Below are 27,500 nucleotides of genomic sequence, written 5' to 3'. Positions count from 1 at the left end.
ATTATTTTGAACAATTAAGGCTTGGGCAGTTCATTGCATTTCCATTTAAACGTATTCTAGTGTCAGATTGTATATTTATATTCCATTTTTTTGACATTTTGCTTTTGGAAGCCATTGATGCATTGATGTTGAGAGGCAGCCAGACAGGCAGACAGGCAGGCAGGCAGGCAGGCAGGCAGGCAGGCAGGCAGGCAGGCAGACAGGCAGGCAGGCAGGCAGGCAGGCAGGCAGGCAGGCAGGCAGGCAGGCAGGCAGGCAGGCAGGCAGACAGGCAGGCAGGCAGGCAGGCAGGCAGGCAGGCAGGCAGGCAGACAGGTGGACATAGAGGTAGAGAGACGGACACTCAGAGGCAGATAGACAGATAGACAGGTGGATAAAGATAGTCAGACAGACAGACACGTGGACATAAATGCAGACAGACAGAAGGACAGATTAAACAAAGGGAGTGGGGGGGGTGGAAGGAAAAGGTGATGATGATGATGATGATGATGATGATGATGATGATGAAGATGATGGTGGTGGTGATGATGGTGACGGTGATGAGAGATTGGAGTCCTGAGCGGGAAATCCAATTAGAGCCGTTGAAAATGAACCTGTCACGCGGAATCCTCTAGAGCCGCCGCGTCAGGAGAGGGAGGAGGAGAAAAGTTGCTCCTCGTTTCCTGGAAGTGGAATTTGACTGCAGGGCCCCCCCCCCAAGTTTTAAAAGTCAATTAGCTTTGTCTGCCGCAGAGACAAAGGGGCTGACCACAAAGCTCGAGTTACCCCCGTCCTCCCCATTAGCGCTCCTCCCCCGCGGGGCCGCCGCAAATAGGGTGGACTGATGGGTGGCTGACTGCTACTCCCGGGACAGGTGATCATCTACGACGGGACTGGGAGTGTGTGGGAGTGTGCGTGGGTACCTGCATGTGTTTGTGTATGTGAAAGTGTGTGTGTGTGTGTGTGCGTGCGTGCTCGTGTGTGTGTGGGGGGGTGGGGGTACCTGCATGTTTGTGTATGTGAAAGTGTGTGTATGTGTCTGTGTGTGTGTGTGTGTGTGTGTGTGTGTGTAGCTGCCGGTGTGAGTGTGTGTGAAAGTGTGTGTTTACCTGCCGTTGGGTCTGTGTGTGTCTGTTTACATGTGTATGTGGAAGTGTGTGTGTCTAGCTGCCGTTGTGTGTGTGTGTGTGTGTGTGTGTGTGTGTGTGTGTGTGTGTGCGTGAAGCTGCCGTTCTATGTATAGGGGTATGTGTGTGTACCTGCCGTTTTGTGTCTGTATGTGTATGTGTATGTGTATGTGCGCGCGCGCGCGCGTGTGTGTGTGTGTGTGTGTGTGTGTGTGTGTGTGTGTGTGTGTGTGTGTGTGTGTGTGTGTGTGTGTGTGTGTGTGTGTGTGTGTGTGTGTGTGTGTGTGTGTGTGTGTGTGTGCGTGCGTGCGTGCGTGTGTGTGTGTGTGTGTGTGTGTAAGATCGTGTACTCAAGCAGACGATTGAATGGCGAGGTCCTCCGATGGTAATCATGTGTTCATAGACGGTGCGTCAGGCATCATCCATTCATTCCATACCCCACCAGGCCCACCTCTCAAACTCCCGGTCCGTCAGCAGGAAGCAGCAGCACTCCGACAACACGCGCCGGAAGTCCCGCCTCCGGACCCGCCCCTCTCCGCGGGGGTCGAACGAACGGAACACGGGGGCGAGAGACCTCCCCGCCACCTGAGAGAGAGAGAGAGAGAGAGAGAGAGAGAGAGAGAGAGAGAGAGCGAGAGAGAGAGACATAAGCCATGACTGACAGCAGAGGCATACAGAGGACGAGACGTGCACGACGAGAGGTGGAGGAGGAGAGGTGGAGGACCAGAGGTGGAGGACCAGAGGTGGAGGACCAGAGGTGGAGGAGGAGAGGTGGAGGACCAGAGGTGGAGGAGGAGAGGTGGAGGAGGAGAGGTGGAGGACCAGAGGTGGAGGAGGAGAGGTGGAGGACCAGAGGTGGAGGACCAGAGGTGGAGGAGGAGAGGTGGAGGACCAGAGGTGGAGGAGGAGAGGTGGAGGAGGAGAGGTGGAGGACGAGAGGTGGAGGAGGAGAGGTGGAGGAGGAGAGGTGGAGGACCAGAGGTGGAGGAGGAGAGGTGGAGGACCAGAGGTGGAGGACCAGAGGTGGAGGAGGAGAGGTGGAGGAGGAGAGGTGGAGGACCAGAGGTGGAGGAGGAGAGGTGGAGGACCAGAGGTGGAGGACCAGAGGTGGAGGAGGAGAGGTGGAGGACCAGAGGTGGAGGAGGAGAGGTGGAGGAGGAGAGGTGGAGGACGAGAGGTGGAGGACGAGAGGTGGAGGAGGAGCTTCAGGAGACACGATGCCCTCGGCACTCCTGGCAGGATGGGCTCGGAGCGAAACGAAAGTGAAACTAAAGCGTCCGTACACATCAGGTGGGAAGCTTGGACCTGAGGTTTAGTTGCTTTGGTAACCACGATAACAGAGACGAACAGACTCCGAGAGGACGTTCTCGTCAGAGGACGTTCTGTCGTCCACCATGGACCCGTCAAGGTCGTGGCAATATCGCATTTCTGCGGTAATCGCTGATAGTGCGGAAAAAAAACACAGTTTGTACCGTTCACGACATTGGCCTGTTTGGAGACCGAAGACCCCAGACCAACGCCAGTGGTCCGATACCTCCCTAGCCTTGGCTTGAGCGGTACCCCCTAGGGGAGCTGGACCAGAGACCGGGATCTACCCAGGAGGAACCTATACCAAGTACCCGGGCGCTTTGGGTGGGACCAGACCAAAACCTCTACTGTTTGCTGTGTCCTCTGTCGAGTCTCCCGTTATCTTAGGGGGAGGGAGGGGGGGAGAGAGAGGGAGGGGAGGGACAGGGCTGATACTAAATATACCCTCGCTGACTCTTGGGTAATCAGAGCAGAGATGTCTCCCGTCTAATTGCGGTCCTGTGATGAGTGGAGCTGCGACGGGCGGCCGGTCTCTGAGAGGGTGTCTCCCTCACGCACGGCCGCCCCGAAGACCAGGAGAGCGGACCAGGACCAGGACCAGGACCAGGACCAGGACCAGGACCAGGACCAGGACCAGGACCAGGACCAGGACCAGGACCAGGACCAAGGCCGAGGAGGAGGAGGACCGGACTACACACGCCCCGCTACCCTGCGGTCCTAGACCCTGCCGGTCCTGACAGGAGGGCACTCCCGTGTAGAGCCGGTCTCGGCCTCACAGTGAACCCCATCCTCAGTGTCTCCGTTCGGTACGCCCTCCACGCCTCAACGGACCCCCCTAACCCTTCTCTAGGAGGGTAATCCCCCCCCCCACTTCGTCCCGCCGCGCGTTCCGCCAGCCCTTTTGTTGCACCACCCGAGCCGCTCCGCCTTCCGCTGCTGCGGCCGCCGGGAGCCGCGCGAGACACGGCGGAGCGCGGCGCAAAACCGCCGTGTTTAAAAAAAAGATCAAACGAATAGAGGGTTTATTAAAAGACTGATATAAATACGGCCGTCCTCCCACAGCCCTCCTCCTCCTCCTCTTGCTCTACCCCCCCCCCCCTCCTCCTCCTCCTCCTCCTCCTCCTCCACCCCAATCTCCCCCTTCTCATCCTCCAACCCCAAATCCATATTTTGTATATAGGGTATATAGGGTGTATATAGGGTACATAGGGGGGAAAGGGTGTATATAAGGTATATAGGGGGTATATATGGTGTATATAGGGTATATAGGGGTACATAAGGTACATTGGGTTTCACAGTTTGAAATCAAACATGGCCTTGCGGCCCACATAGTAGTTGTAGGGTCTGTAAGGGGAATATAGGGGGTATAAAGGGTAGATAGGATATAAAGCGGGTATATAGGGGGCATATAGGGTATAGATGGGGTATATAGGATGGTATAGTGGGTGCATAGGGATATAGGGGGTATATAGGGATCTCTTCCCACCATCCTCCTCCCCCACTTCCTCCTCTTCCACCCCCAACTCCTCCTGCTACCCCTCCTCCCCCACATCCCCCTCCTCCTCCTTCTCCCCCTCCTCCTCCCCCTCCTCCTCCCCCTCCCCCTCCTCCTCCTCCTCCTCCTCCCCCTCCTCCCCTCCCCCCTCCTCCTCCTCCTCCTCCTCCTCCTCCTGCTCCTCCCTCCTCCCTCCTCCCTCCCCTCCTCCCCCTCCTCCTCCTCCTCCCCCTCCTCCTCCTCCCCCTCCTGCAGGACTGCGCGCTAATTAGAAATGTGTTAAAATCACAAAGGAGGGAGCAGGGAGATCATGCTGTATTAATGAAGCGAGGCAAAAGGGATACGCTCAGTCTCCCAATCCATCTCATCTCTCCATCTCTCCCTCGCACACGCACACACAGTCAGAGATGCACACACATACACACACACACACACACACACGCAGACACACACACACACACACACACACACACACACACACACACACACACACACACACACACACACACACACACACACACACACACACACACACAGGGATACACACACAGACACACACACACACACACACACACACACACACACACACACACACACACAGGGATACACACACAGACACACCCACACACACCCACACACACACACACACACACACACACACACACACACACACACACACACACACACACACACACACACACTCAGAGACACACACACTCAGAGACACAGACACACACACACCCACACACGCACACACACACACACACACACAAACACTCAGAGACACACACACACACACACACAGACATGCACACACACTCAGACCAGCACACACACTCAGACGCACACAGATACAGACACACCCACCCACACACTCCCGGCTCCTTTAATCTTCCTTTGTTTCCAACTTTTTATTCTTTCCTCCACGCTCCCCCCCCCCCCCCCCCCCCCCCCCCCCAGGCCCCCCCTGACGTGCACGCTGAATTCCCTGACAAAAGAGCCCATTTCTCCGGCGTTATTTCTGTATTTTTTGATTTGCTTTTTGTATCCTCTATCTCCAATAGTTCTCCATTATATTTGAACCCCCTCTCTCTCCCCCGTCTCCCCCACCTCTCTCCCCCGTCTCCCTGGTGCGCGGGCTCTGCCAGCGTTCCATTAGGCAGCTGTGTTCTGGTTGGCATGGCGTGCCGCCTGGCTCTCATCCACACACTCCCCCGCCCTCTCTCTCTCCCCCCTCCGACTCCCTCCCTCCCACCCTCATCCCTCCCTCCCTCCCTCGCTCGCTCCCTAATTAATGAATGTGATCTGTTGTTGTTTACCGGCCTGTTCTACGGTGGTACAGCCAGCCCCGGGGGGTCCCTATTGGGGGAGGGGGGCAATATGTATGTGTGTGGTGTCTATGCTGGAGTATAACGAATACACCTTGCTGATTGGCCCTGAGCTAAGTCAATGAAACTGCCCCCTATCCCTGGGCCGACCCATTCACACGCCCCCCTCGAAGTCCAGCAGAGAAACGTCATCTGAGGTTGTGACCTGATTTGACATTCTGCCATTAATGACAACACAGGAAGTAGAACCCCCCCCCCGCAGGAAAACCAGTGACATTGTTGGCACGCGTTTGCATGTATGTGAGTATGAGAGTGTTCGCATGTGTGTGTTTTGTGTGTTCATGCATGTGTGGGTATGTGTGTGCGTGTGGACTTGCATGTATTATGAACAAGTGTGTGCCTGTGTCTGTGTGGTCATTGTAATTGTGTGTGTGTGTGCATGCGTGTGTGTGGGTGTGTGTGTGTGTGTGTGTGTGTGTGTGTGTGTGTATGTGTGCATGCGTGTGCCTGTGTGTGAGAGAGGGAGAGATCAGAAGGCCTTCGTCGGAGACAGAGTGCTGCACTTTGTTTTGTCTGTCGATTAAAGGGCTAATTCCTCGCGGCCCGGGCAGCAGCTTGCTAGCGTAGCCAGGATTAGCGCTGGGCTAGCAGGGATAACAGAGAGCTCCGAGCCTCCTTCTGTTACTGCACTGACACCCCCCCCCCCCACCCACAACTCAACACCCTCCCCCTCCCCCCCCCCCCCCCCCCCCCTCAAGCTCCCCATTCACCCGCGCCCGCCAAACATTCACATCACAATGAAGAATCCATCTACGCCAAGTCAAGATGGCCCGTGAATAACTGACTATTGGAAGTCACTTCTGCGTTCACAAAAGGATTTATTCCTAGAATATGTCCTCCTTGTTTCTGCGAAGCGATCTCGCTGCTCTGCGCTCTGACGACTATTTAATACAAACCTGAACAAGAGCCTGTTCATATAAAACATGAAACCATCTAACCCTGGTTTCTGATTCCTGCAGCGAATCCACCGTCTATGTTTTTCTCCTGTTCACGCGGAACACATTTTTGTACTTCCTCCGATATTGATCGCAGGCTTTGATTGTTCTGCCTCACTTGTAAGAGGATGAAGATGATGAGGATGAGAACGTGTGTCTGCTAACTGACAAAAAGTAAATTTCTTTGACTTTCACGTCTTCATGTGTTTCTTTTGCCTCGTTGTCGGTCTTCTGTTTCCTGTCTCCTACGATAACCTCTTCCAACCACGAGGAACGCTTAGAGCTTGTATTTCACCAATAAAATGGTTGTGGGTTTGTGTGTGTGTGTGTTCAGTGTGTTCAATTGAATATTGATAAGTGAGGCAAGCAAGAGGTTTAAACAGCTGTGACTGCCTCATGTATGTGTTTGAGAAAGAGAGAGAGAAATAAAGAGAGAGGGGGGCATAGAGAAAGAGAGAGAGAGTGTGTGTGTGTGTGTGTGTGTGTGTGTGTGTGTGTGTGTGTGTGTGTGTGTGTGTGTGTGTGTGTGTGTGTGTGTGTGTGTGTGTGTGTGTGTGTGTGTGTGTGTGTGTGTGTGTGTGTGTGTGTGTGCATCATTCATTATGAAGCCCAGCTGCTTCTCTAAGACACATGGTGGCACAGACAACTCATCACAGTGACCACACACACACACACACACACACACACACACACACACACACACAGACACACACACACACACACACACACACACACACACACACACACACACACACACACACACACACACACACACACTTCCAAAGTTGTTATAATAAATGACAGTCACAAGAACTTTGAAGACGGGAACATGTGATTGAGCTCCCTCCCTTCTTCCCTCCTACCTCCCTCCTTCCTTCCTTCTTTCCTTCCTTCCCTCCATCATTCCTACCTCTCTCCCACCATCACTCCCTCCTTCCTCCCTCTTCATTGTCTCTTCCTGGAGTCTGATTCTGACTGCTGCAAAAACAGCCCCATCGCCGTGGTAACAAAACAATAGGTTCGTAAGTAATATCGTACACGTATGCATTTTGACTGAGAATACAATCAGGAATTTAGGCAATTTTGGGTGCGATATTGTTGGAAGAATTCAAGGATGGCAGATGAGGAGGAGGAGGAGGAAAGAGAGAGAGAGAGAGAGAGAGAGAGAGAGAGAGAGAGAGAGAGAGAGAGAGAGAGAGAGACAGAGAGACAGAGAGAGCACGGGAGAGAGAGGAATGATGGAACGTTGGTTGGGTGGTGAGCGAGCTGGAGTGGTTGCGCACATCAAGCCGTTGATTAATCAACGAGGACATGAACCGATCCGTAATGGGATGATGAGGAAACGCAGCTGTCAGACCGCGGACCCCAATGCCGTTCAGTGTGAGTGTGCGTGTGTGTGTCGCTCCGGGCACCAACCTGGTTCTTCAGAAGCCTCTGAATCTCCCCCAGGGGCATGGACCTGTGTCCTGGAGCCCACCTGCTGGGTGAGGGGGACGCCGTCAGTGACAGTCGTTACAACTCTCTTATTAACACACAGTATCCGCACAACGTAGGAACGTTCTGCGTTAAAGTCGGGGCGAACGCCACTTGTTGCACAGGGAAGACAAAATCAAACATAACGCAGCGATAAAAAGCATCGCAGATTAGAGGACGGTCCATGAGTTTAATACACCACAGCTCGAGCGCTCCGCTCAACTACTTCAGCGCCAGGTAGCGCCATCGCTGAGCTAATGGTTCTGAGGCTGTGACAACACAGGTGGGCGTGGCGTACCTGGCCGTGCGGCGGGGGGTGGGGCCGGCCGGGGGGGCGTGGCCACCGTACGGCCGGAGGAACCGCCTGGAGTCCGCCTCCTCGCCGGTCCGCCCGCACACCTGGAACCAGACGTAACCAGTCACAACCGGTTCGGTTAAATGGTTAATGGACTGTATTCGTACGGCGCTTTTCTAACCAATGGCCACTCAGAGCGCTCTACGATATTGCCTAACGTTCATCCATCCGTGCACACATTCATACACCGGTGTCAGCCACACAGGGTGACAGCCAGCGCGTCGGGAGCAGTCAGGGTGAGGCGTCTCGGGGGTGTCTCCCTGGGACACCTAGACACGAGCCGGGGATCGAACCGGCGACCCTGCGGGTACCAGCCGACCCGCTCTACCTCCTGAGCCCCCATGACGCCCTAACCCCCAGTGGCTCCTGTTCCTGCCGACAGCCGGTCTGACGGGGGGGGTCTGCGCTCTCGCAGCGTTCGGTCGACTCCCCGGGGCAGCCCCTTCTAGAAATAAATTGTTGTTGTTGATTGTTTGTGTGTTTCCGGTGTTTATCTACAGCCCGAACTCCTAGGGAGAGAACTCGAGTTCTCGTTTTTTTTTCAATGCACATCTTCAACGAAGGATCGGGACTCGCACTGCAGGTGAACATTACAGCGTTTGCATCCCATAATACCCTCCTGCCCAATACTTTGTTTACGACAAAAGGTTCCATTTATAAAAGGTTCCGTCTAACCCTAACCCCCTCCACCTATGCATTGGTGTGTCCCTCAAGGATGGGGGCTGGGGGGGGGGGGGGGGGGTTTGCCTTCAGGTGAGCCCCCCCCCCAGCCGGGGACACCCCCACCTTGTTCTGATGGTGTATCCCCACCCGGCCCCCGCCCGCGCAGCTAAAGACCGTAGGGGATAGAGAACACAAAGAGAGGGACGGTGTGTGTGAGGGAAAAGGTGTGTGTGTGTGTGTGAGTGTGTGTGTGTGTGTGTGTGTGTGTGTGTGTGTGTGTGTGTGTGTGTGTGTGTGTGTGTGTGTGTGTGTGTGTGTGTGTGTGTGTGTGTGTGTGTGTGTGTGTGTGTGTGTGTGTGTTAGTCTGTGTGTGTGTGTGAAAGAAAGAAAGTTCCATTATGCATGCACTTAGACACTGGCCCACACACCTTTGATCAAACTCGAAAAACACACAAAAACACACACACACACACCTCATCTTAAACTTAAAATGAACAAACTCGCACACACCCACCTAACCTGTCAGTCAAACTCGAAATGAACACACGCGCACACACATCCACACACACACACCTAACCTGTCAGTCAATCAAACTTAAAATTAAAACACGCACGCACTACCATTAACACACACACACACACACACACACACACACACACACACACACTGACTACCACTACCTATTCCGCGGCGCCATAATCAAAGCAGCGTCCCAGCTGTCCTGCCCTACTTCCTGTTTCCTGGTGTAATCCAGCGCAGTGGGTCCCTGGCGCCGCCGCATCTTATTATAGACACCAGCCCTGCCAATTATCACCGCTGAGAGGGGCCCGCGCCCGGGGGGCCCCTGGCCCACATACCTGGGCCTCACAACACCTGCACGAGGGAGCGGCCCCAGCTGAGGAGAGCTGCCCACCTGGGGCCCTTAGAGGGGACACACCCGGCCACCTGGGGCCCCTACATGGGACCAACTAGGGCCCTTAGAGGGGACACACCCGGCCTCCTGGGGCCCCTACAGGGGACACACCCGGCCACCTGGGTCCCCTACATGGGACCAACCAGGGCCCTTAGAGGGGACACACCCGGCCTCCTGGGGCCCCTACATGGGACCAACTAGGGCCCCTACAGGGGACGCACCCGGCCAAGTGGGACCCCTACATGAGACCAACTGGGGCCCCTACAGGGGACACACCCGGCCAAGTGGGGCCCCTACATGAGACCAACTGGGGCCCCTACAGGGGACGCACCCAGCCAAGTGGTGCCCCTACATGAGACCAACTGGGGCCCCTAGAAGGGACACGCCCGGCCACCTGAGGACAGCTGCCCACCTGGGGCCCCTACAAGGGACAGGCCGGGCCACCAAGGGCGTGTACATGGAGCCAACTGGGGCCCCTACGTGGTAACAACTAGGGGCCCCTAGAGGGGACACACCCGGACCTGAGGAGGCTGCCCTCCTCCTGGGGCCCCTACATGGGACACACCCGGCCACCTAGGGCCCCTAGACGGGACACGCCTGCCCAGCCAGGTGAGACCTACCATCGTTTTCAGGTACAGTGGTAGTGGTGCTATTATACATTTTCCTATTTATTCCTGTTATATTATTTGTTACATGTAGATTATAGTATTAGTAGCAATAGTTGTAGTAGCAGTTAAAATATTTTCAGTAGCTTTGTCAATACAGTTAATAGAATTATGTTGTAGTTATAATCATATTCATATTTTCATTACTGTATTGCGATCATAATGTAAGTAATGTGAACGGTTCCACGACAGCTAGTTGAGCTCAAACGTCCGGGTGGACATTTGGTCGATTGCTCATTTCGACTAATGGAGGTTTCATGGACATGTCATCACGAACATGTCGTTACATCGTTGCAGCCTTGCTGTTCCTCATCCCTCAGAGTTACACTTCATGCACACATACCCCTATTCTGTGTGTGTGTGTGTGTGTGTGTGTGTGTGTGTGTGTGTGTGTGTGTGTGTGTGTGTGTGTGTGTGTGTGTTTGCATGCGTGCCTGTGAGTTAGTCTGTGTGCACCTGTGTGTGTTTGTGTGCAAGCGGTTGCCTATCTGTGTGTGTGTGTGTGTGTGTGTGTGTGTGCGTTTGTGCGTGTGTGTGTGTGTGTGTGTGTGTGTGTGTGTGTGTGTGTGTGTGTGTACGTGTGCACGTGCGTGTGCATGTGTGTGATGAGGTGACATCTTGATGGTTCCACATCAGAATGTCATCACAATACCAGCTGCTGGCAAACGGCTTTCAACTCAACTTTATACAAGGCTCCACAACATGCATGCGCACACAAAGACACATAGACACACACACACACACACACACACACACACACACACACACACACACACACACACACACACACACACACACACACACACACACACCTGCCTGTACCGTGCACATACACACACTTTGGAGGGGAGGTGAGGAAACAAGACTGTGGTTGTGTCTTTTGAGGGAGGGACACAAACACACACACCCACACCCACACCCACACACATTCCGGGCATGTGAGATTTGAGATATGTGTGCATGTGAGAGTGTGTGTGCGTGTGTGTACGACTGTCCATTGGTGTGTGTGGGTGTGTCTGTTTGTGTGTGTGTGTGTGTGTGTGTGTGTGTGTGTGTGTGTGTGTGTGTGTGTGTGTGTGTGTGTGTGTGTGTGTGTGTGCGTGCGTGCGTGCGTGCGTGCGTGCGTGTGGGAACGACAGCCAGTCAAACTGTCAGCAGTGAGCGTTGAGACGGAACAAAGAGGAACACCGCGGAGACAATTACAGACACGTAGGGGAGGGACAAACACACACACACACACACACACATACACACACACACACACACACTCACACACAGGCCTAAATACACACACACACACACACACACAAACAAAATCACACACCACAGGATAAAAGATAATGACAGGGATTGTGTGCCATTGTGTCCTGCCGAGAGACAGAAACACACGAGACATGCACTCAGCCGCAGATCAATGCTACTGCATGAGCTAGCTCGCTCAGAGAATACTCTCGCCTCTGGAGCGCTGATCCAACACATCGCCGCCACATCCCTGCTCCACCTCTGCTTTGAGCTCCAACCGTGTTAGCGTAGCGTTAGCCCACGACCGCTGCGTCACATAGCAAGTAAAAGCATGTAGCATCTTAGCGGCGAGCTATCGTGCCTCGACGACGAGGATGCTAGTCACGTAGCACGCTAGCCTTAGGGGGTTTACAAATTCAATCAGAATTTAGATTTACCCACCCCCCCCCCCCCCCCCCCCCGTCATCTACAGGCAGGCCTTCAAGGAGAGAAGGGGAGGACAGAGGCAGGAAGAATGTAAATACAGAACGGCTAGCTAGGAGAACAGATGGGTGCTAGCTGGATGAAGAGAGGCCAATCTATTTCGACTCCCTAGGGGGGTGGGGGGGGTGGCACCCGAGGGCCGTCCCTCGACGCTGCGAGTTCATATCTGAGATATGTGGTATGAAATGAAGCGCCTTCACATGCGGTCCATTCACACTGCAAGGACGTCTTCAGTGTATCGTCAATTAACCTGCGTCTGAACCTCCACTGGATGAGAACACACCTGTATCTCGGTATTAAACGGGATAGAGAATCACCCTTTGGCCTGTAAACAACCATCGCGCTGACCTCACTGACTGGTCTCTACATTAATAATTCACATAATCAGAGACTCCGGCCTCATTTGACCTCCCGCTGAGCGTAAACTACACGCAAACACTCAAACCTGGAATGGTGGAAGATATTTGAAGTATTCTACTGCCACCTCCTGGACAGAACTAGTGATGGGTCGTTCGCGGCCGAATCAGTTTGAATGAACGAATCTTTAAAGGGGACCTATTATGCTTTTCGACTTCTATGACCTATAAACGTTGTTATAACGATTGATAGTCATGGTTAACCATACACAAAAAACGATGTAGATTTTCGGGAAACTCTTCCTCTCATCCGGGCGCTCTCAGCATTCTCTGTCAATGCTCGGTTTCGTCCTTCTCTGCCCCCTCGCCCCCCTCCTGCCAAACCAACTCCGTTGTGATTGGTTACCTTCCTTGGAGCGTGCGCGCGGGTTAGGTGAATCGCAATCGTTGTCCCGAGTGTTTAGCGCTCTGCACAGCCAACCCCAGACTGTCAGCAGGGAATACGTCGAAATGCATGTACGTCATTATTTGACACTTTAGTATGGTTAAACATGACTATCAATCATTATAACAACGTTTATAGGTCATAAAAGTCGAAAAAGCATAATAGGTCCCCTTTAACAAATACGAACCGAACTGATTCTTCTCTCTCGTTCCACTAGTCGCTGACTCGCTTTTAGTTCACTGACTGTGAGTGGTGAAGAGGGAAGAGGGCTTAATGAGCGAGCGTACGATAATATGATTCAATATCAGTGAAATGGTAAATGCATGCTGTCTTTGTATTTTCTGTGACATGCCAGATCACCTCAATCAAATATTTGAATGTCTCGTCAATATGTCTGTTCCTTCATGGTTCGTTCTCCAGCCGGGACCCCCACCATCATTGCTAAATAAAATCTATTATCTTGCTGATATGTTAAACATCCATTAATCAACTACAGCCCCCGATCCCGCTGTGTTTGGTTAAAGTTGTAATGTTGTGTTGATTGATGACCGACTTCCACGATCGTTTGAGAATGGGAACGAGGGAGGAGCTGAGTCTACCGGATACTCGAGTGAACATACAAACGAACAAACTGTTCTGAACGGTTCCTCTTGGCGAACTGACCGACAAGAACTGAATCAAGGAAAAGAATCATGAAATCCATCACTGGACAGAACGGGCCCCACTGAGATCAGAACGGATCCCATCTGCGTGTGATGCAGCAGGGAAGCCTCACCTGCTCGATGCGGGGTGTGATCTGCCGTGGCCCCTGGCCCTGGACCCGGCCCTCCAGGGCCCCCAGTGGCCACTTCTCCCCAGGACCCGGACTGGCTGAGCAGGCTGGGGGGTGGAGTTGGAGTAGGTGGAGGGGGTGGAGGTGGAGTTGGTGGAGGTGGAGGAGGCGGGTATACAGGAAGATTAATAAGAAGATGCATTTAGTGACCCTTGGTTAAGCTGTTTAGAACAGTGTTTTGGATCATTAGCAAATTGTGATATTAATCAATCTAATAAAATTTAGAAATGTCTCAATATTTTCATAGATATGGGTTCTTTACTTTGTGCTAAATAGTCTAGAGTAAACGTTAATTGGCTGAGAGATTACTGTAGATAATCCTCAATAAACCCGGATTCAATCTCCAGGGTGAAACGTGTGTTATGGAGGGGCGCCCTCTAGTGGCAGGGCCAGCCGGGTGCAGCCTAAAAAGCTGTACCGTGTCTTCAGCTCGATTTCAGTTACACAACTTTTTTGTTGTTAAACTGTTGTTTGTTCGTTGGTAACTAATAATAAGACTTGGAGCCAAGGGGAAGCTTTCAGTTAGTCAAGCCTTTTGAAGTGCTATACATTTTTAGCACTATGATACATTAGCCAGATGCCTTGCAGGTTAACAAAGTCAATCATTTGGACCCAGCAGGGCTAAATCCTCTCTTGGTTCCGGGTTGACTAACTTCTTATCTTAAAGCAATTGAGGTGAGCCCCACAAGAGCGGCTTTAAGGGCAGATAGATAAAGAGGCCAATGGATGAATGAATATTAAACTAATTCCCCTTTTCGGACAACAAAGAACTTAAAATTGAATTATGAACTTGAACTTAAGTGTGATGATAGTCCCGCCCACCTCTCTGTGGGCGGAAGCCGCCGGCTATGGGGGGTGAATGTCCTGAGGCTCTGCGGAGTTTGTGTGGGGCGTTGCGGGGTCGAGGAGCAAAGACCACCCGCTGATCTCCAGCACCCAGGTTCAGAGCCACCGTGTTGGCCATCCCGCACAGAAACGGAGCATTAAAGACGATCTGTAATCATTAAACACATTAACACTGGCGAATAAGAACCAGGTGGCTTTGTGTGTGTGTGTGTGTGTGTGTGTGTGTGTGTGTGTGTGTGTGTGTGTGTGTGTGTGTGTGTGTGTGTGTGTGTGTGTGTGCGTGCGTGCGTGCGTGCGTGCGTGCGTGCGCGCGCGCGTACGTGCGTGTGCGTGCGTGTGCCCCAGGTAAGCGAACACGTGAGGTAAGCGAGCCTCCACTGTCTCACCTTGAAAGAGTGGCGCTACGCGCTCACGTTTCTGTCATGTTTTAAGAGTCATAATAAAGGATTCTTTATGTAGCCTATTCAGTATAGGCTAGGCCTTCTATATGTTCTCTGCCGGTAGGCCTATATGCTACTTTATCTTGTCAACAATAGTAAGTAGCGCTTCACTGTTCAGGAAACATGATTAATTAATTGGAATGTTAAATCAAGGTTAATCGTTTTGAATGAGATTATTGATATAGCCACGTATGCTTTGAGTCCCTGGTGTTGTTTTCTGATGCAAGCAATTCCGTGACGTTTGTTTTGTAGTATATACCTAGTGAAGTAGACGTCTTAACTTCCAACGAGCCGAATGACATTTCAGACCACTCGAGTTTGTAAATTCAGATAAAAAAAGTCAAATTGAAGATAATGACGACGTCTAGTGGCGATTCTTTGACCTAGTCGTACTAACTGAAATGTAGCTGTGGACCTATGAGAAGAAGCCTACAAGCTCGAAATACACAATGATGAGAACTCCTCTGCACCTCCTTGTTGTGTCGGTGATAAACGCTCCTACCTTCCCTTGTACCCGCGTCTCAGTGTTGTGTTGCTGCTGAGGAGTTTCCCCGAGTTTATGTTGAGATGCGCACACGCGTAATCTCGTTACCATTCGTTCTCATCTCGCGATTGAACGTCTTGAACGGGATGCTTCAAATGAGCGTGTTTGGGCAGAGTGGGCGGGACTTTTGGTCGCATGGGATTTAGAGCGAGAGGCGATAGAGAGGGAGGGATTTCCGATACAGGGATACCAGTTTTCGTTACTAGTTGCGGTTATTGCTTTGTCAATTCGTTCGTCAAAACTCCATATTTATTGCGTGTCTTTTTATGTTGTTTTCCTTACCGTGTCCTTGTTCTTCTCGCCACGGGGACTGTAAACCGGCGTACACTGCTCATAGGGAGGAAGAGAGCGGAAATTGCGTTGTGGTAGACGGGGATAACGCTACAATGGAGGATCGTCTCTCACGCTTGGAGAAGCGCAGGAGATTTCAAAGAAAGCGTCGAGGTTGCCATGGCGATAGACTTGGCACGGGCAGCCTCCCCCGGCTATTGTTGAGTTCAATAGTGAATATTTCAGCCTTTTGTTTCCTCATGTTTCACTATCGTGTCGTTACACAAGACAGTCCTATACCTCAATCCTGATATATTACTTATATTTTCCACACAGGTATGCTTTATGGTATTTTACATTGGCACAGAAAAAAAAAAGCGAATACAGTTTTTATAGTTACTTTCATAAAGATACAAAAATAGCATACATTTGAAAGTATCCACACCGCATTGCCTGAAGACATAACTTTATTAATAAACCAGCAAGCGAAGCATGTAAAATACATTGCAGAGAATGCCCAAGATTAAAAAATGAAATGGCTGGCGTGAGAACCCAAAACAAAATGTCCTCCGGGACAATAGTCATACTTATGGGCAGTCGAAGCCTTGCCAACCGATGTAAACAGTGACACAATAAGAGGGAGGGATGGAGGGGAGAGAGAGCGATACAGGAGACAGTGCAATGTAGTAAAACGTGAGCTCTGTGCGGACAGGAGGTGAACACAGCATGAGGTGGGTCTGGTTCTGTTCCAAGCAGTAAACACATTCACAAGAGCAGCCCACCTCACACACTGAGGACTTTATTGGCAACAAATGTGTGTGTGTCTGTGTCTGACTGTGTGTGTTTGTCTCTCTGTCTGTCTGTCTGTCTGTCTGTCTGTCTGTCTGTCTGTCTGTCTGTCTGTCTGTCTGTCTGTCTGTCTGTCTGTCTGTCTGTCTGTCTGTCTGTCTGTCTGTCTGTCTGTGTGTGTGGATATCTGTGTGTGTGTCTCTGTCTGTCAGTCTGCGTGTGGTTGTGTGTGTGTGCGTGTGCGTGCTAGTGTGACTGACAGATTGACTGTCTGTCTGTCTGCCTGTCTAACTGACTGTGAGTGGTTGTGTTCGCGCCTCTGTCTATCAGCCAGTGTGTGTGTGTGTGTGTGTGTGTGTGTGTGTCTGCGTTTGTGTTTGGGTTATGGACCTCGAACCTGTGCAACACTAGAAGCCTCAAAGTACAACTCACTGCCATTAATGCAAGGATGACGTCAGAGCGAAGTCAGAAGCGTAGCTGGGGTTCGGTGGCGCGTGACGGACAGTGCACCGTACAGCTGAGCACTGGAACCTCGCCGTGCACACACACACACACACACCGCCGTGCACGTGCATCAACACACAGACACGGAGCCACACCGCGCAACAACAAAGGAGGAAGTCAAACTGAAGCCAACGTTATAACACGAGCGCTTAACATTCGTTAACACTGGCACCGACGCGGGTGGGGCCGCACCCCGTCCTGCCATCTATTGCCCCCCTACAACACCCCAACCTGGGGTCTATTGCCCCCCTACAGCACCCCAACCTGCCGTCTATTGCCCCCCTACAGCACCCCATCCTGCCCTCTATTGCCCCCCTACAACACCCCATCCTGCCCTCTATTGCCCCCCTACAGCACCCCAACCTGGGGTCTATTGCCCCCCTACAGCACCCCATCCTGCCCTCTATTGCCCCCCTACAACACCCCAACCTGGGGTCTATTGCCCCCCTACAGCACCCCATCCTGCCCTCTATTGCCCCCCTACAACACCCCAACCTGCCCTCTATTGCCCCCCTACAACACCCCAACCTGCCCTCTATTGCCCCCCTACAGCACCCCACCCTGCCCTCTATTGCCCCCCTACAACACCCCAACCTGCCCTCTATTGCCCCCCTACAACACCCCAACCTGCCCTCTATTGCCCCCCTACAACACCCCATCCTGCCCTCTACTGCCCCCCTACAACACCCCAACCTGCCCTCTATTGCCCCCCTACAGCACCCCAACCTGGGGTCTATTGCCCCCCTACAGCACCCCAACCTGCTCTCTATTGCCCCCCTACAGCACCCCATCCTGCCCTCTATTGCCCCCCTACAACACCCCATCCTGCCCTCTATTGCCCCCCTACAACACCCCAACCTGCCCTCTATTGCCCCCCTACAGCACCCCATCCTGCCCTCTACTGCCCCCCTACAACACCCCAACCTGCCCTCTATTGTCCCCCTACAACACCCCAACCTGCCCTCTATTGCCCCCCTACAGCACCCCATCCTGCCCTCTATTGTCCCCCTACAACACCCCAACCTGCCCTCTTTTGCCCCCCTACAGTACCTCTGATGAGCTCATCATTGTTCATGTGTGTCTGCTCTGACACACATCGTCACTCTATCCTCCTGAGCCACGGCTGCATACGCCAAATACCTCGATGTATACCCAGATAGTCTACAGACAGAGAGCCTCCATGTGCATCTCAAGATACGCCCCGGTGGGCCCACACTGTGTCCAGGCAGGGGCCGGAGGAGAATGGCTTCAATCACTGATTTTAAAAATTGGCTGCAGATCAGTTAACACGTCGATGCACACATATTGATGCAGATTAATCTAGAAGTGCACAGTAAGAGTGAGCGTGTGTGTCATTTTCGTGGCCAGCAAGGGGTGCTAGAGAGAGGCAGGGGGGGAGAGAGGCAGGGAGAGAGAGACACAGGAGGGAGAGGAAGGGGGGAGAGAGAGACAGGGGGGAGAGAGTGAGGCTGGGGGAGAGAGGCAGGGGGGGAGAGAGAGGCTGGGGGAGAGAGAGAGAGGCAGGGGGGAGAGAGAGGCAGGGGGGTAGAGAGACAGGGGACAGAGAGGGGGGGGGGGAGAGAGAGGCAGGGGGGAGAGAGGCAGGGGGAGAGGCAGGGGGAGAGGCAGGGGGGTAGAGAGACAGGGGACAGAGAGGGGGGGGGGGAGAGAGGCAGGGGGGAGAGAGAGGCAGGGGAAGAGGCAGGGGGGTAGAGAGACAGGGGACAGAGAGGGGGGGGGGGGAGAGAGGTAGGGGGGAGAGAGAGGAAAGCGATTGGGGAGTTTGATAAGGAGGGAAGTCTGAGTTGTGATTAACGATCAGGGAGGCGGGTCTAGACTATCTGACTGACAGACTGACTGACTAATCACTGAGGGTTGTTGAAGGTAGACGACCAAAGAGAGAAAGACAGTGGAGGTGATGTTTTGCTGTTGTTGTTGTTGTTGTTGTTGTGGTTGTGGTTGTTGACGGACTTGATATTTCCTTTCCTATGTTTGGCAGGTCGGCCACTCAGAGGCCAAAGTCAAAAGTCAGGTCTGACTTGCCCATCTTCTGCCGGTAGATTCCGTCAAACTTTTCGTTCATGGACACCGTGAACACGTCCTTCCAGAGCCCCACCCGACCTGTCGCCACGGAGACAGAGAGGAGCCGTCACCACACCGTGACATCACATCCTGCTAATGACATCACCGTGTGCTAAGTTAAAAAAATAAATGAATACATATCTGAAAAAGAAATAGGTGAAAATAAACAAATGCAAAATAAATAAATAATATATATATATATATTTCTTTTTAGTTTTCTCTTGCTTTAATATCTTTGTCTTTTTTTATTGTGTTTTATAATTCTGTATATCTATGTATCCAGGGTAGCTACGAGGCGTACCAACTGCACTTGGTGTTTAACATGAATACACCGCCCATGATATACTACTGCTAGAGCCTGCTCAGAGTCAGCTCAGAGTCAGCTTGGAACTCTGTCCTGTCTCTGAGCCTCTACAACAGACTCAAGCTAGGTTTCATGTTGGGACTCACCTGAGACGTGTGCTGTGAGCCACTTTGTGAGCCTGTTTGTGAGCATGTTCTGAGCCTGTTCTGAGCCTCTACAACAGGCCAGAATCAAGCTAGGCTTCCATGCACTAAAAAGAACAAGTTGGGACACAAACATGGGAAAACAAAAGCAAACTGAAAGAATAAGTTAAACAATCAACACTGAAATGATCACTTAAAGTCAAAACTCAAAGTCACCCATAAGACAAATAAACATGAAGCATAAACAGAACAAGGTAAACAAAAAAAACGCAAGGTAATACAAATGTGGGTGAACTTTGACTCCCTGCCACACGATGGTGCCGACATCACAGACTGTGATGACTGAAACTGATTTTTCGTAGCTGTTCTACGATTATTAAATTAGTGTAACTTATATGCAATTACTGCAACAGGATCTTAACTTCAGACATTATGGTCCTAAATAACTCCTACTAGGCACTACTGGTTAAATCTGTATTCCGTTCTGGCACACTCATATGTAGGCAGAAAGTTAAAAAATCATATATATATATATATATATATATATATATATATATAAATAAATGACTTTCTGTGTGCTATTTATTCAGACAAACGTATATGTGTATGTGTGCATGTTTGTGTGTGTGTGTGTGTGTGTGTGTGTGTGTGTGTGTGTGTGTGTGTGTGTGTGTGTGTGTGTGTGTGTGTGTGTGTGTGTGTGTGTGTGTGTGTGGTTGTGTGTTTGTGTGCGTGAATGTTTTTGTGGCTGCATGTGTACATGTTTCCATATTTGTGTACAACTATTTATAGAAGTGATTATATATGAGTAAAGTATCTGTGAATCGTGGTGACCTATATCTCCTGACTGCTCTTTCAGAGTTCAGTTACTCATCGTGACGACGTGTTACAATGCATGTTGTTAAGATATGCCAGCGTGTCTATCTTCAAGCACCTCCACCCTCTAAAATCAAAATATACAGTAAACGGGATCCTGTGTTAAGCAGAACTGGAACAAAACGTCTCTGAACTCTGAGACCTGACTGGGGAATCCTCGGTATTATGTGATTGAATAATGTTATGTAATGCTCCTTGTGTTTGTCCTTGGTAACATTGTCCCTATCTTTGTTGTACAGGGAATGGGTTAACCTAGCAACTGTACGTTCTATGAACCACCCGACTGTACCGACAGCGATATATTGTTGTTTCTCTTTCTTCTGACGAATGTACTTACTTTAAGTAACGCTTTACGCTTTACTGAATGTAAATGTCCCTCAAATATGTTAAAAGACTACGCTGGAGGATTTTATAGAATCAGGCCTAACCCCCTCTCTCTCTCTCTCTCTCTCTCTCTCTCTCTCTCTCTCTCTCTCTCTCTCTCTCTCTCTCTCTCTCTCTCTCTCTCTCTCTCTCTCTCTCTCTCTCTCTCTCTCTCTCTCTCCTTGTGGGTAGATAAAGGAAATTGGTTTCATCTTGGACAGAAACATGGATTTGTGGTTGTGTTTAGATCGTCACAGCGTGCTCTGTTCTCAGATCATTCACTTCAGTTCATTGTGTACAGAAAAAGGCAGGGCCTGAAAATAATTAAATAACTTTGAAGTTTCTTTGCAGTGTTGCAGAGTGTATAAGTTTAGTTTAACGTGCTGCCGTCAGGACACGACTCAATGGGACAGTTTGTACAGAAATGTAGCAATGATTTGGTGATAAATAACCACTGATAAATCTAGATCCAGGATCTCCTGGGAGCTAAGACAGTGTAAAGAATACTGGGACATTATCGTTTTCGGGCTAAAATAGAGGTCTGAGGTCGACAATGAGTTAATCTAAAGCACAGTCACCCAGTCAGCCTGTACTCTGATCCCAGACACTTCTGGCATGGGCTTGTACATTATGTACATTGTGTACATTGTGCTTATGCCCACATGTGTAGCAGCACACCTGATAAGGCTCAGGACATCGTGTCCCCCGCTCAGTACCATCGACCCCTCTGCTGGTGTTTCTACATATACTGGACATCTCTCTGTCTGTCTGTCTCTCTGTCTCTCTGTCTCTCTGTCTCTCTCTCTCTCTCTCTCTCTCTCTCTCTCTCTCTCTCTCTCTCTCTCTCTCTCTCACTCTCTCTCTCTCTCTCTCTCTCTCTCTAAAAACGCACAGGACACATGTACATAGATGAGGGGTATGAAGGATATTTGCTTCCACTAGGACAGAAACATGGATTGCTTCGTGGATTTGGAGCTGTGTTTAGATCATCACAGGGTACTCTGCTCTCGGTACAGAATAAGGCGTTGTTTCAAAACAATTAAATAATTCAAAGTATGTTTCTTTGTAGGGATATAGAGAGTATTTTAGTTTGACGTGCTGGTGTTGGGACACGACTCAATGGGACAGTTTGTAGAGAAATTTAACAACGATTTGGTGATAAATAACTACTGATAAATCTAGACCCAAGGAGCTAACACAGTGTGATGAATACTGAAAGGTAATATGTTAAAAGTTGGAACATTATCGTTTTCAGGCTAAGATGGAGGTCTGAGGTCATAGGAGCAATGTGTTCATCTAAAGCACAGAGTCACATAGTCAGCCTGAACTCTGAACCAAGTCACTTCTGACTGGGTTCAAGCATGGGTTTGTTCTTTACATTATGTACAATATGTACATAGTGTTTATGACTAGATATGTAGCAGCACCCCTGATAAGGCTCAGGACATCATGTCCTCCTCTCAGTTCCAGAGGAGGACCCCTCTGCTGCTGTTTCTACATATATTGCACAGTATATGTAGAAACACAGAGAGTGCAGAGATTTCTGATTCCTAAAAATGCACAGGAAACATGTACCTAGATAAGGGGTAGATTACTCTCTCTCTCTCTCTCTCTCTCTCTCTCTCTCTGTGTCTCTCTCTCTCTCTCTCTCTCTCTCTCTCTCTCTCTCTCTCTCTCTCTCCCTCTCTCTCTCTCTTCCCCCCCTCTCTCTCTCTCTCCCTCTCCCTCTCCCTCTCCCTCTCTCTCTCTCTCTCTCTCTCTCCCCCCCTCTCTCTCGCCCTCCCCCGTCTCTCTCACCCCTGCAGACGGTGAGGGCCTCGGAGGTGGAGCACTGCTCGATCAGCTGGTTGCAGCTCTCCACCAGCCCCTCCAGCTGGGCCTTATCACACGCCACGCCCAGGAACCCAGCCAGCTGCTCCACCAGGGAGCCCGGGTCCTGGGGAGAGAGGGGGGGGAGAGGAGGGGGGAGAGGAGGGGGGAGAGAGGGGGGGAGGAGGGGAGAGGGGGGGAGGAGAGGAGAGAGGAGAGGAAGAGAGAAGGGAGGGGAGGAGAGGAGAGGAGAGGAGAGGAGAGGAGAGGAGAGGAGAGGAGAGGAGAGGAGAGGAGAGGAGAGGAGAGGAGAGGAGAGGAGAGAGGGGAGAGAGGAGGAGGGGAGAGAGGAGGAGGGGAGAGAGGAGGAGAAAGAGGGGAGGTGATAGGAGGGGAGGAGAGAGAGGAGGACAAGGGAGGGGAGGGGAGGAGAGAGGGGGAAGTGGAGAGGGGATGAAAGGAGGGGAGAGGGGAGGAAAGGAGGGGAGAGGGAGGGGAGAGGAGAGGAGGGAAGGAGGAGTGGAGGTGACAAGGAGAAGGGTGACAAGAGTTAACGGGGAGAAAACTGCAGTGGAGGTGAGCGCAGTGTGTGTGTGTGCACATGTGTTGACTACCTTAGACCTTCACCATTGCAACACAATTCATCCTGAAGATAAGCAGCGCCCCAGCTCAATCTGTTCCTACAAAAGATTGAAAGCAATGGATTTCTCCTCGTGAGCCCCGCCAAAGGTCAACACTGGCGTTGAACGCAGCACCGGGTCCAACGCAGACATGCCCTTCCTCTGAAGGCTGAACCCAGTGCGCCTCCAGGGATCAGGATGGCCTGTGTGCGACCGGCTGGATGCCCTGGTTCCTCTGTGTCTTGGCCGGCTGATAGCTCACTAACATTATAACCCTTTGGTATAAAGCTAAGCAATGTATTGATCCATAACCACCCCGACCCCCCCCCCCCCCCCCCACAACACACACACGCCCTTATTTTGAAATAGCTCCGGGAGAACAAGACTCGGATTCATCAGGACACGTTGCATGACATAAAAGGGGGTGGCATGACATAGAGGATGTGACATGACATAAAGGGGTGTGGCATGATATAAAGGGGTGTGGCATGATATAAAGGGGTGTGGCATGATATAAAGGGGTGTGGCATGATATAAAGGGCGTGGCGTGATATAAAGGGGTGTGGCAAGACATAAAGGGGTGTGGCGTTACATAAAGGGGAGTGGCATCAGGAGGTCAGTAAACTACAGGTTGGCATGTAATTACAGTTTATGACTGCATGATCGCTTCGGTTACTGAAACTCCACCCTGTATCAGAAATATAGAAGGGCCGAAAAGGGACTTCTATGTTGTTCAGGATTTCCTGATGTGAATTATGGGTCACGGTAGTTCCCTTCCCCCTTCCAGTGTCGTTGTTTTAAAAGCCGAACGCTGACTAGACACACGAGACAGGAGGGCAGCCTTACCTTGTACATGTCCTCGTACTTTAAAAACAGCACGTTGGAATCCATGCGATGCTCCCAGAACTCCTGAACGTGGTCGAACCAGGAGCCATATCCCACTGTGAGGCAGGGAAAAATTGGGTTACTTGGTGTGTCTCTGTGGGTTACTTTGTTCTTACTCCTTTGGGACGTGATTGAACGGCTCCAAGCCTTACGTCTCTCTGTGGAAGAGCGGGGTATCAGAACCATGGGGTGTGTGAGAGTTTGAGGCTTCTTTCTATGTGGTTGTTCTCTATCGTCGATGCTAGATCCTGTCCAAAAATGCAGAATCGGGTATCGGCGAGTACGCAAGTCTACGCGCCGATCCGATACTGATACTAGCTCTTTTACTACACAGGCTGAGAAGAAGAAAGAACCCTTCAATAATATCAGGCGCTATTAGTAGTTACAATGCTAGACGCTGTATCAGCCAATGCTCGAGTTCAGGAAGCGGAATCGAACGTCTCCCAATATGGGAGATGATCCATCTCATACATTCTACTCTACTTTCTTTTACTTCCTCCTGCTCTATTCCACAGCATGCGTCGTGTGTCTCTACTTGAGACACACGACACACAGAGGTCTGTGGTAATGTGACACGCATTACCACACCAAATGTTCGTTCCTCTAAAAAATAATACCAATCATTAAACCAGCGACAAAAACACAGAACTCACGCTTGTCGTTCATGAATCGTCTGCAGAACTCCTGGAAGGTTCCGCGGTAGCTCATGGTGCGGAGGGAGCGGTGGAACTGGTAGTAGGACACCACCAGGTCCTTGGGGTTTCGGGCCATGTAGATGACCTGCACAGGAAACACACGCCCGTCAGCCGCAGGCTCCTTCCTGTCTCCTGAATCGTCTTTCACATTAAGAGCTCTGCGTTAAGGATGTTGTTTGTCAGAATGTCTATGCTACCGTCTTTCACATTAAGAGCTCTTCATTAAGGATGTTGTTGGTCAGAATGTCTCTGCTACCGCCTTCACATTAAGAGCTCTTCATTAAGGATGTTGTTGGTCAGAATGTCTCTGCTACCGCCTTTCACATTAAGAGCTCTTCATTAAGGATGTTGTTGGTCAGAATGTCTCTGCTACCGCCTTTCACATTAAGAGCTCTTCATTAAGGATGTTGTTGGTCAGAATGTCTCTGCTACCGTCTTTCACATTAAGCGTTCTTCATTAAGGATGTTGTTGGTCAGAATGTCTCTGCTACCGCCTTCACATTAAGAGCTCTTCATTAAGGATGTTGTTGGTCAGAATGTCTCTGCTCAGGATGGGAACACAGAATACAGCATAGGAACATGAAAACACCATGATGACGCTATGCATACAGGAAGTTGGTCCAGGACTTCCTGTTTTTTCGGGGGGGGGGGGGGGGGGGGGGGTGGTACCTTGGCCTCCCCACTGTGCATGGCCGCCGGCAGGAAGCGATAAGGCAGGTGGCTCTTGATCAGACGAGGGGACGTCAGCTCCTGGACACACACACACACACACACACGCACACACGCACACACACACACACAATCGATCAGTCGAAAGTCCTGTGACTGTATATCACCATCACCATCAGTGGTGTATGAATTCTTTCATACAGCTGGTGACGTCATAGCGGCTGAGTTATCTTGGTTACTGTGCCGCTTCATGTAAGCCAATTCACAAGAGCTACTAGCTAGTTACGCTAGTTAATTGCCAGTTAGCAATAGTTAGGAGCCTGTTAGACTAATCAATAGCCAGTTAGGCAATAGTTACTAGCCTGTTAGACCAGTCAATAGCCAGTTAGGCTAGAGCTACCAGTCTGTTAGACTAGTTACTAGACTGTTAGTTTAGAGTGATATACTCAGCCAGGCTAGTAGCTACATACTCAGCTAGGCTAGTAGTAACATACTCAGCTAGGCTAGTAGTTACATAGCTAGGCTAATAGTAACACACCCAGCTAGGCTAGTAGTAACATAGTCAGGCCTAAAAATTGACAGGGTCGGTCGGAAACCGGAACCAAACAAAAACATTTTTTAGGCCTCAGCTAGGCTAGTAGTTACATACTCAGCTAGACTAATATTAACACACTCTATAGTAGTAACACACGCAGCTAGGCTAGTAGTAACATACTCAGCTAGGCTAGTAACATACTCAGCCAGGCTAGTTACATGCTCAGCCAGGCTAGTGGTTCCACTGTAAGCAAAGGTTCACCTCTCAGTCGGCCTTCTGCATGATGTCATCCCTAATCTCACTCCCAGCTGGAGTAAGGGTGTAAGGTTCTTTGGTTTAAAGGTTACACACGTGTTGTGGATCTGTGTTTCAGTTTCTGTGGTGGCATATCAGCCACTGGTCTGTTTACGAGAGAGAGCAACAGCTGAAGGCTGAGTCCAGGACCACACCCCTAACCTAGTACCACGCCCCTAACCTGACTTACCGGAGCCGCCCTATTGGTCGGTAAGTCCAGGATCTCTGGGAACCATGACGACTCAATGGAAGCCATTCTAAACGCAACCTGGACGGGAAAAGGGATTGCATTGAGTTGTCACTGTTTCCAAAGATAATTCTACCCGCCCAACTAACCAATCTTGCCGCTGGGTGAACGCAGCCTTGGGGGGTTGCTGGTTGAATCCCCGGCACTTCTGTCAGTGCGAGAACGCTTCATAGAGAGCATTCATGGTGGATTGATTGCCGGTTTCAGTGGGAGGGAAGCGTGATATATATAACTGAATTACACGCCACAGGATTGGCTGACGTTATTAAAAGTCCCTTTGTTCGGTGAAAGCTAAACATAAATTTGCGCCGTCTCATAAAGTCTTCATAACAACAAGCTCTCAGCAGAAACCATTCCGTGCCAAAGTTGAGCCATTGATGGGATAGGTTGCAGAGGCTTCCTAAACACATCGCTATGAGGCAGAACTCTTATCTGTTACAGCAGTGTGACGTTCCCCCTTCAAGCTGACCTTTAGGGGAATTATACGGTTTACGAGACTTATAAAACAACCCTGTCTCAGAATCACTGCATGTCCCGCTTTCTCCATTTTTCATAGAGAGTAATCTGTTATTTAGAAGAGAGAACATTAACACACTAAACACTTACATCCAGTACACAGCTTGGCACTGCAGGCAATGAGCTCGACCTATAACAGTCGGTTGAATCGACCTGAAACAGTTTGTTTAATCAAACTAAAATCGTTTGTTTAATCTACCTAAAACCGTTTGTTTAATCTACCTAAAACTGTTTGTTTAATCTACCTAAAACAGTTTGTTTAATCTATCTAAAACAGTTTGTTTAATCTACCTAAAACAGTATGTTTAATCTACCTAAAACAGTTTGTTTAAACTACCCTCACCCATACTGCTCCCGACGAGCTGGCTGTCGCCCTGCGTGGTTGACTCCGTCATCAGTGTGTAAACGT

The 27,500-nt window shown here is 50.7% G+C and overlaps 3 protein-coding genes across 3 annotated transcripts in view; 1 reads left to right on the top strand and 2 right to left on the bottom strand.

Moving 5' to 3' along the window:
- The window catches only part of LOC130380479 (uncharacterized), a 16,302-nt gene extending 1,656 nt beyond the window's left edge, over positions 1-14,646 (bottom strand). The window contains exons 1-5 of the mRNA XM_056587704.1: positions 14,483-14,646; positions 13,604-13,707; positions 8,004-8,104; positions 7,649-7,712; positions 1,558-1,691 (exon numbers count right to left, since the gene is read on the bottom strand). Coding sequence (XP_056443679.1) covers positions 1,558-1,691; positions 7,649-7,712; positions 8,004-8,104; positions 13,604-13,707; positions 14,483-14,624 — 545 coding nt within the window. The 5' untranslated portion in view covers positions 14,625-14,646. The remainder of the gene's footprint in view (positions 1-1,557; positions 1,692-7,648; positions 7,713-8,003; positions 8,105-13,603; positions 13,708-14,482) is intronic.
- A 2,351-nt stretch (positions 14,647-16,997) lies between these two features.
- LOC130380478 (uncharacterized) lies at positions 16,998-18,109 on the top strand. The gene is made up of 2 exons (XM_056587703.1): positions 16,998-17,060; positions 17,309-18,109. The coding sequence occupies exons 1-2, from the start codon at positions 16,998-17,000 to the stop codon at positions 18,107-18,109; spliced, it is 864 nt and encodes a 287-aa protein (XP_056443678.1).
- A 726-nt stretch (positions 18,110-18,835) lies between these two features.
- sult4a1 (sulfotransferase family 4A, member 1) overlaps positions 18,836-27,500 on the bottom strand; it is an 11,588-nt gene continuing 2,923 nt past the window's right edge. The window contains exons 3-7 of the mRNA XM_056589174.1: positions 25,500-25,580; positions 24,789-24,915; positions 24,097-24,191; positions 22,619-22,757; positions 18,836-19,174 (exon numbers count right to left, since the gene is read on the bottom strand). Of these exons, the coding sequence (XP_056445149.1) occupies positions 19,062-19,174; positions 22,619-22,757; positions 24,097-24,191; positions 24,789-24,915; positions 25,500-25,580 (555 nt within the window). The 3' untranslated portion in view covers positions 18,836-19,061. The remainder of the gene's footprint in view (positions 19,175-22,618; positions 22,758-24,096; positions 24,192-24,788; positions 24,916-25,499; positions 25,581-27,500) is intronic.

This window comes from Gadus chalcogrammus, chromosome 4 (genome assembly GCF_026213295.1).
Source record: "Gadus chalcogrammus isolate NIFS_2021 chromosome 4, NIFS_Gcha_1.0, whole genome shotgun sequence".
NCBI classification, from domain to species: domain Eukaryota; kingdom Metazoa; phylum Chordata; class Actinopteri; order Gadiformes; family Gadidae; genus Gadus; species Gadus chalcogrammus.
Note: the sequence above shows the minus strand (reverse complement) of the source record. Positions and strands in the feature narration are given on the sequence as shown.

What these genes read in the sequence shown, in the direction of transcription:
- LOC130380478 (XM_056587703.1), top strand. Translation starts at nt 16,998, where the DNA reads ATGACGTCAGAGCGAAGTCAGAAGCGTAGCTGGGGTTCGGTGGCGCGT. An exon ending in CGCGTGACGGACAGTGCACC is followed by an intron (nt 17,061 to 17,308) that starts GTACAGCTGAGC and finishes GCCCCCCTACAG; the next exon opens with CACCCCAACCTGCCGTCTAT.